Source organism: Sitophilus oryzae, unplaced genomic scaffold (genome assembly GCF_002938485.1).
Source record: "Sitophilus oryzae breed Bouriz unplaced genomic scaffold, Soryzae_2.0 scaffold_809_pilon_pilon, whole genome shotgun sequence".
Taxonomy (NCBI): Eukaryota; Metazoa; Arthropoda; class Insecta; order Coleoptera; family Curculionidae; genus Sitophilus; species Sitophilus oryzae.
The window spans coordinates 1,065,847-1,075,476 of record NW_022147427.1 but is presented as its reverse complement, the minus strand read 5'-3'; the positions used below and the strand labels follow the sequence as shown (position 1 = coordinate 1,075,476).

General features: G+C 28.8%; 1 protein-coding gene and 1 long non-coding RNA gene across 3 annotated transcripts; one reads left to right on the top strand and one right to left on the bottom strand.

Annotated features, from left to right (window-relative positions):
• The first annotated feature begins 1,025 nt into the window (after nt 1-1,025).
• LOC115888947 lies at nt 1,026-2,539 on the top strand. Its single transcript, XM_030908835.1, has 2 exons — nt 1,026-2,384; nt 2,453-2,539. The coding sequence occupies exons 1-2, from the start codon at nt 1,066-1,068 to the stop codon at nt 2,481-2,483; spliced, it is 1,350 nt and encodes a 449-aa protein (XP_030764695.1). The 5' UTR covers nt 1,026-1,065; the 3' UTR covers nt 2,484-2,539.
• A 2,023-nt stretch (nt 2,540-4,562) lies between these two features.
• On the bottom strand, nt 4,563-5,501 carry LOC115888953. Of its 2 annotated transcripts, none has more exons than XR_004051339.1 (2): nt 4,920-5,501; nt 4,563-4,863 (listed from the first exon to the last, which is right to left on the bottom strand). It is a non-coding gene; the product is annotated as an uncharacterized LOC115888953 (long non-coding RNA). The 2 variants fall into 2 exon arrangements; XR_004051338.1 differs by having other exon boundaries at nt 5,228-5,501.
• Between the last annotated feature and the right edge of the window lie 4,129 nt (nt 5,502-9,630).

Sequence of the window (9,630 nt, the reverse complement as noted above, 5' to 3'; positions counted from 1 at the left end):
AAAGCTAATAATGGAATTGAAATTTTACAAGTAAAGAGATTAAATAGAAAAGTATTTAAAAATAATGTTGTTATATATGAACCAACTGGAACTGTTTTGTTTACTTTTAAAGGAATTATACTGCCTAGATCGATAAATTTATATAGATTAGAACGTCCAGTTAATGTATATATTCCTCCTGTAACTCAGTGTTATCGCTGTCTTCGTTTTGGCCATACTAAGAACAATTGTAAAGGTAAAGAAAGATGTTTTAATTGCGGAGAGGAGGAGAATCATTTACAAGATGGGGAAGTTAAATTTTCTTGTGTTACACAATGTTTTTACTGTAAGAATGACCACAAGTCATCATCAAAAAAGTGTCCTGAATATTCTAGACAAAAAAATATTAAAGAATTAATGGCCCTCGAAAATTTAACTTTTTATGATGCCAGTGAGACATGTAAAAAATCTTATATTTCAAATGGAGAATTTTTTTTGAACAACAATAACTTTCCAGAATTAATTAAAAAACATAATGGGGAAGATATACCAAAGAAAATTGATAATATTATTAAACCTTCTGAAAGAAGAACACAGTATTTCCAAAATAGTGTAAAAAGGTCCTTTCAACAGGTTATATCTGAAAATTCAGCCAAGAAAAGGATAGTTCATAAGGGAGTGGATAAAAAAGCTAGAGATGATTGTCTATTTTTTCCAAATTCAAGACCGCAAAAGCAAGATTTTTCAAATTTACCGTCTACCTCTTCTAATACCTCTTCTATTTCACATAATTCTAAAACTGAGCCTGGTAGTGCCATTCAGACATTTGAATTTCATCAAAATGATGAGTTACATAATTGCATTAATTTTATTATGAATACGTCAAGAGAAAATAAAAGCAAGATTAAGAATTTATTATTTTCAAGTTTAGATTTTGAACAAGATATAGGTTTTTAATGTTATTTTATTTATTTTAACACATATTTAAAGATTACATTTATATTAGTACATATATGGTACATATACAAATATTATACATATTATTTATAATTATATATTGTATTTATAATTTAGATTAATGACAATATGAAGTCTACATCAGATATAAAAATTTTACAATGGAATATTCGTAGTGTTAATTCAAATCGTGCTAATTTAATCTTATTAGCAAATGAAGAGTCTCCAGATATAATTTTTCTAAATGAAACATGGCTAAAATCCAATCAAAATTTTGTTTTATCATCATATAATATAATTCGTCAGGATAGGGAAGATGGATATGGTGGAGTGGCAATTTGCGTCAAAAAGAATATTATTTTTTCTAATTTAAAAAAATTTAATTCAGAAGTTGCTCAATTTATTATTATTAAAATTGCTGATTTAATATTAATTAATATTTATATTAATTCAGATAAAAATGTTTCGGAAGATCTGTTTAAACAACTTTTAGATGGTTTAGATTTAAATAAAATTATTATTATGGGAGATTTTAATTCCCATCATCCATTATGGGATGAATCTCCTATTAATAGGGGCGGAATAAGGCTTGTAAATTTTATTATAGAAAATGATATGGTGATTTTAAATGATGGTTCTAGAACTCTTGTGCAAAATCCGAATTCCAGTTTGAGTGCAGTTGATTTAACAATTGTCAGTAGCGCATTAGCTATAAATTCTAACTGGAAAGTTATTAGTGATTGTGGAAATAGCGATCATTATCCTACAATTTTACAATTAAATTTATCAAACAATTTATATTTAAAAAAAGCTTTTGTAAATAGTTATTGTGTACGAAATTGTAGTAAAGCTGATTGGCATCTTTATCAACATAAAATAGCTGTGCAGTTAATCGAGAAAGATAGTACTATTTTAGATTATAATGATTTGTCTTTTATTATGAATAGAGCTGCTGATGATGCCATTCCTTTGAAAAAATGTGGTTCTTATCATAAAATTGGAAACCCATGGTGGGATGAAGAATGTTTTCAGTGGGTTCAAGACAGAAAAAGAGCAATTAATGTTTTCAATAATGTTCCAACTTTGACTAATTTTATCAATGCTAAAAGATGTATTGCAGTTACGAGAAAAAAATTAAGATCAAAGAAAAAACAAAAATTTCAATCTTTTTGTGAAACATTAAATAGGGAATCTAGCATTTCATACGTTTGGGAAAAAATTAAAAAATTTTCTAATAATAACAGCAATTCTAATAGTTATAACATTTCAGATGATTTAAAACAACAAATTTTATATAATATGTCTAGTATATACATAGATCCGAATTTTACACTGTCGCCAACATATATAAATAGTAACATTCCTCCATTCACTAGTCAGGAATTTAACTATGCTGTTCAGGATAAAAAATTTTCTGCACCTGGCATGGATGATATTTCTTATTCCATGTATAAAAATTTACCATTGATTGCTAAAAATTATCTTCTTAAAATATATAACAAATGTTTATTTGAAGGTGTGTTACCGGATTCGTGGAAGAAATATAATATTATTAATATCTTAAAACAAAACAAAAATCCTACTTTGCCAGAGAGTTATAGACCTATTGTATTATCTTCATGTGGTGGCAAAATTTTAGAAATTATGATTAAAAATCGTTTAGATTGGTTTTTGGAGAATAAAATTGTGTTTACAAATGAACAGGTAGGTTTTCGTAAGGGTAGGGGAATATATGATAATATTGCTTATTTATCTACTTTTATTTTTGATGCCTTTAATTCGTCAAATTCAGTTATTGCTGTTTTCTTAGATATAAAATCTGCATATGATAATGTTAACATATACAAACTCTATAATTTGCTTATTAATTTACAAATTCCAGTAGAATTATCTAATTTAATTTTTATACTTTTGAAAAATAGATTGTTATTTTCCAGAAAATCTGATGGTTCCTTCTTAGGTCCGGTTTTAGCAACTAAAGGTATTCCGCAAGGTTCTCCATTAAGTACTATTCTTTTTAATATTTATATTTCAGAACTTTTTAAAAATTATTTAAATGTAAAGATTATTGGTTATGCGGACGATTTGGTAATTTTTGTTAAGGGTTCAAATATACTTGAGATGTCTGAAAAAATTAATAATGCTTTGGAGCTTGTAAATGATTTTCTTATTAATAGAGATCTTTCTTTATCTTTGGAAAAATGTGAGGCAGTATGGTTCACTAAGGGCAAACGGAGAGATCAGCCACCATTGATTCAACTTGGAAATCACATTATTCCATATAAACATAATGTGAAGTATTTGGGCGTTATTTTTCAAAAACATTTAAAGTGGGATTTGCATATTGAAAATATTACTAATAAGGCTAAAAAAGCCTTAAATGTTTTAAGGGCTGTTTGTAGAGTGTGGTGGGGAGCTGATCCTTGTACCCTTTTAATTATTTTTTCTGCTCTGGTGAGATCTCATTTGGAATTTGCAACAATTTTTATTAAACCAACTAGTCAAAAAAATTTAAATAAACTAGATGTAGTATTTTTTGAGGGTTTACGTATTTGTCTAGGTTGTATGAAATCTACTCCTAGATTAGCGTTGTTGGGAGAATCTTCTATGATTGATTTAGAATGTAGAAGAAAAATACTTGTAGGCAAATTTCTGTCTAAATTGTTAACTTTACAAAATAATCCATTAATAAATTTAATTTACAATATTAGAAAAACTGTTAATCCAATTTATATTAATAGTAATCCCAGATAGCACATTTACGTTCTTTTCATATGCGAAGCAAGTGACTTTGGAGAACAACAATGTTCTATTCACATTCCTTTTTTTCATTGGGAACATATATGGCACATGAATAGCAGAGATTACGTTCCACCCTATTCAAGTGATATAGAAGTGCGTTTCACATTCCAAGATATGTATATCATATATGTTTTTCATATTTTTTTATTATCTACAGAGGCAAAATAAAACACTAATTTACCACAATACACCAAAACACTTTACTTTTGCACAGGACGCGCGTTTCGCTAACCATGTTAGCATCATCAGCAGATGGTCAAAATTTAAGTTTTAATCATCTGCTGATGACGCTAAGATGATTAACCAAACAAGCGTCCAGTTAAAAAAGTAAAGTGTTTTGGTATATTGTGGTGAATTAGTGTTTTAATTTGCTGTTGTAACACCAAAGATTCCAACCCTCAACTCTGTATCTACTGGGTGTCCTGTATAAGGATGCCCTGTATCAATATCCTATAAACTATATAGATACAATTTTTTTCATATTTCGCAATTTTTTTATCTCTCTCTATAGGATACCTATACAGTACATTCATATCTGGAACACACTACAAACAATTTGCTGAAATTAAATAATTTGGTGTGTAATAATCAAAAATTAACTAATAAATAGAACGGTTAAAAATAATAGGTAAGGATAAAGACGAACTTGAGTAATATATGTTTATTAATTAAAAATATTTTAATATAACGATATACATTGATATTATCTTCTATGTCTATGTTTCTATATTCTCTTGTCTACCCTTCTGAAATAATATCAGCAGAATTATACTGTTCAAATAAATTTGCACAACTTACCCTTGGTATTTTTTAATCTTTCTTTTGTTTTTACAAGCCATATTTTAATTATATTGATAATTTCGGTTTCTTTTGACTCTTGAAATTGACCTTTCATGGAGTCTAAAATATATGTTATTACAGTCTTTGCAACACCAAATATCTTTAAGTTCAAATGCCTAAAATTGCTTTTGGCCACTAACAAGGATTTCAAACTTCTCTTCTGTTTGGCCCCATCCCAAGAATATTTTTGTGCAATTTCATTGCCCAGAACCTTATAAAGCATTTTCTTGTACTTTGTGCTACTCCTGAACCACCAAGTCTAGATAATTCTCGAACCTAATAATTCTAAAAAATACCTTTCTCTTAAAAAATACACAATAAATGATTATAGAAGAGCCTACATAAATACCTATATAAATACTATATTGTAAGAAATTTCAGCACTGGAACTACACTTATCAGAACAGAAATTTTCAATGATATTACCAGAGATACTACTACTTTGATGATGTACAGAGGATAATAAAAAATCACTTTGGTCTGAATCCAGTTTAATGTACAATATTGAAGTCATATTTGCGTAACATTGACTTAATAAGATTTTGGCTCCTTTTTTTTTGGTTGAATTTTAAAATATTTTTTAGTACAACATACATAATCAAGGGTATAACCTATTTTTTTTCGAGGTCATGGTTTTAAATTCACTCACCTTAAAATAGATACTGAAAACACAAACATAACAAGAATTATTTTACCGATTCTATCCTTAAAATAATTATTTGCATCACTTATCTTTACGTTATCTCAGTGTTTTAATTATTAAAATAGTTTGGATGAAGCACGTTTACATTTATAGTTCACACAGAACAGATTAAAACAGAACGAAATCTTCCGTACAAAAAATTAGGACAACATTTTGATACGCCATCTATGACACGGATTTAGAACTACAAATTAAATTTAAAAAAAGAAATCTGCAATTAAATTTTAAAAAGAAATCTGCACTGCATTCAAAACAATTTTAGCAGCGCCATCTATAGTATTATATTACACCTAATTAATTTAATATACCGTATGTTCGAAAATAACGATTCCAAGTTAACTTAAAAATGACGATCGATAACATTTTCTTTGTAAAGTTCTATGATTAATGTCATCAATAGTCATTTCTAAGTTAACTTGAAGCCGTATTCTTCGATCATACAATATTTAAACTAGGATGATTTTATGCCAGATAATTTGTTTGAAGTAAATTTAAATAAACATCTTATACAATATATTTTTTAAAAAATATGTTGTAAAAGATGTTTGATTTAATATACTTGTCAAACAAATTATCTAGTCTATAATCGTTAAACAATACACATGCGGTAAAAATCACATTACAATATTTTCTATATCACAATCAAAAAGTACTACCAGATTCAACTTAATAATAGGTGTATGATTAATAACACATGTGAATTGATTATATACCAGATATGACAAGGAAGTTTATAATAAAAATCATTTATTTTTTGTTATACATTTTTATTTATTTTTTCTTTTTATTCTTTTTTTGTAGATTTCAAAACATGTTAGCTCTATTGAATTTTTGTTCATTGGATTCAATTTACCCATTAAAATTAGATTTAATTTTTTTATATAATTAAAAATATATATTTTTATAAAATAATTAAAAATTAGATTTTCTATACTATCTTTATGTTCACAATCAGCAAAATTAAATGTAACTTTACACTGAATAACGCTTTTAAGTCTCTTTTGAATATGTTTTTTAGTTAGAATGCTAGGAACTAGCTCTTGCAAAAGTTGGTATATATGTATAATATTTTTAATTAACTTTATATTGGCGTATTTTAGCTTTCTTACATTTGGGTCGTAATCTTTAATCTTAATTAAAAAATGATGGAAACTATCTAGTTCGCCTCTGTGTAGAATATTGTTTCTGCAAATTTCACAATTTGGTACCTTTGGTAAAATTTTATAACAAATGAACCCACTAACATAGCTTAAAGAGGCTATCTCAATGGCCTCAATGCTTAGTACGTTGACATCCGGTGGATGCCAACGATCTGTTGTCTCCTGTGAGGTATCTTTAATATTTAAAATTTCTTTAAAGGATAACAGCGTTGAAGATAAATCGTCAGCACAATTTGCACCTCTAGGCTGATACTTAATATTTTTTATCAGAAGTGATCTATAATAAGCTTTAAAGGCTGTACAGGTTGGGTTAGTATTTCTAACGCCATACTGGCGAATTTGGCAGAAAAAATTCTCCAACGTGTCTTGATTGAACATTCTTGTCGCAAATTTAAGCTCACCCAGATTCATTAATATTTTTTTTACCTTGATAAAACCTTGAATGGTTTGTACCCATCCATTAAGTACTGGAGGTATACTCCTATCTGTTTGCCTTCTTTTTATAAATTTCATGGATTGAAGGACCTTAAGACTTCTCATCCATAAAGCAAGATGAGGAGACTTAGGTCCTACAACACTTCGTAATGGTTTATCACTTACAAATAATGAATTCAAACTATCGAATAGTTTATCGAAAAATAATAGCAAATCTGCTGTACTTAAGGCTGTTGCGTCAATTTGTGACAAACCATCTTTAGATTTCAGACCCGATAGCGCAGCATATTTAATAGCACTTGCACATGTTTCGCTAAAAATCTGTGTAGCATATGACACCTTCATTTTTTTAATTTTATCGGGTAATATGTGCCAATCTGTTATTTTGCGCATTACTCTTATATTATTTGATCGGTCAATATTATAAGCCTCCGTTATATGATTCCATGATGCAGTTTTTTTCACGTTTTCCAAATAAAACTCTAAATCTTTATTGATTAGGTTATTACGAATGCTTTTTAAAAGATGAGGAACATCATATAATGCCACTATTTTTGTGTCGTGGATATAAATAAGTCCACTTTCATATTCCTCATTTTTTAAAAAGCATAATCGTCGAGATTCATCAAACAATAATGAGAGGGCCTTTACATTATTAACCCCTTGGTCACAAACTGACGCTAAAACCTCAAGGCCAGCTTCTTTGCAGTGTGCAATAACATCTTTAAAATAGACTGATATTACAGCAGCTGGCAATGATGACTTATTAAATAAATATGCCACTGGCTGCTTCCAGTTTTTAAAGATGCCACGCAGCATAAAAACTGTCACATGATCTGCTATGTAGCGTTCTTCAAAATCAAACCCTGTTATATTATCACTGTATGGATTATAGTCTAAATGGGCTTGAAGGGCCATTTCGTCAAATTGCAAAACACAATATTTATCCCGTATTTTCATATTACTAATTTGACTTTTTATTAATTGGAAAACAGGTTCAGATAGGCCTTGATTCATATTAATATGTGCCAAAATTTTTCGTAGAGATACGGGGCTAGGTAATTTAAAACCCAAATATCTTAATTTGTGATACATTGTAGGACTGGTTTTCCATAATAATAACGAGTCAATTTTTTCGTCTAAAGTAAAAACTCTACCCTGTGGTTTTTTCGAAGCATTTCTGATTTGACATTCAAAAAACCTTTTTTGAAAGGGGGACATTTTTTCTAACAAATTTTGTACAGTTTGTGAAAGAATGAGCTTACGTGCTTCAGATATTTGTTTTTTGGCTGAAATCCTCGTTGACTGTAATCTTCTTGCCTTTCGGATCCACTTTCTAGATTCTTCATACAGCTCTAATGTTTTTGGCGATAAACATTTACGCCGAATGTAATGAAGACCAGTTGGGGTGCTTCTATTCCTTTTACCTGGAAAATATAGGAGTTCTTAAAATCTATGTTATTTTAAAAACAAAGCAAAAATCTTATATTTTGCTGCACATATAAATATACAGAATACTTTAAAATTTGTAAATGTGACAATGTAAATTTAAGCATGTCTTACCCTTTCCATTTGATGAGATCGTCAATGGCGAGCCAGTATCAGTGTACAGGGTTCTTGATGTAGAGGCAATTTCATCAACATTGTAGTCCATTGATGGACCTGGCAGGTCTCTACCTTGAACTTCTCCTGTAAGATCTGTATAATGCTGAACAGATGGTCCGGGCAAAGCTTCTGTCCTTTGAATCTTTGGAGAAGGGTTATATGTGGAATCTATATCATCTGGTTTATGTTTCATTAGAATGAATGGATAAGTTGGTGAAATCTTGGTCGTTTCAGGGTCGTTTATATTTGTAATATCAATATTTTCTTGATTCTCCACGAAATTGTAATCCACAGGATCTGCAAAACCAAAAAAAAATTATATTATTTAATATTAAAATTTGTGTAAAGTTATTGTATGTCCTCAAAAATATTCTTAATTAAGCCCTAAAAAATACTATTTCAGATCAAATATTTTGATTTACATTGCTTTGGATTTTTTTTTTGAAAGCAGGTTTGTGCATAGCAGCACCTAGCGTACATATACAGGGTGTCCCAGGCTGAGCGTGCATTAGAAAAAAATACAATGTCATTATATAGGGCGAGTCTTAAATAAGTGCAAATATTTTCAGGGCTGTTAAACTTCGATAAAAGACACATATTTTCTCTTTACCATTTTTCAAATAAGTCCAAAATAGCTGAGTAATTTTACATTGAAAATTTCCAAAAAAAAAATATTTTTTGCTTAATTTTGAGAACCACTGGATATTTTCTGGGGTTTCTTTCTTGTAAATTTAAACTACTACCTATGCCATATTATCAAGAAATTATGTTTTTTAAGTAAAAACTAAAAAAAAATTCCAATTTTTTTTTAAAAAAATATTCTACCATACCGTTTTAGAGAAAATAAAAAAAACATACAAATGTGGTTGAACTTTTTCTAGCCCTAAAGTCCTACAACTAAAACACGTTTCTATGGTAGGTAATATAATTTCGTTTTCATTCTTTGATAGAGTGATATTGATACAGTGATCTTCAGTTCATAGCCATCGCTGACGCTGTTTTTTTATCATTATCAACAATTAGAAGTACAGAATTTATTTAGTTCAATGCTATGGGAAGGCTGATTATAATTATCGGAAAATGTGATACTTTAACAGCAGCAAAAAATATGAAGTTATTCAAAATTAATAATAACCATCTATCTATCAA

Coding starts and splice junctions, on each gene's coding strand:
- LOC115888947 (XM_030908835.1), top strand. CDS start 1,066: ATGAAGTCTACATCAGATATAAAAATTTTACAATGGAATATTCGTAGT. Junction 2,385..2,452: donor GATGATATTTCTTATTCCAT/GTATAAAAATTT, acceptor GTTTATTTGAAG/GTGTGTTACCGGATTCGTGG.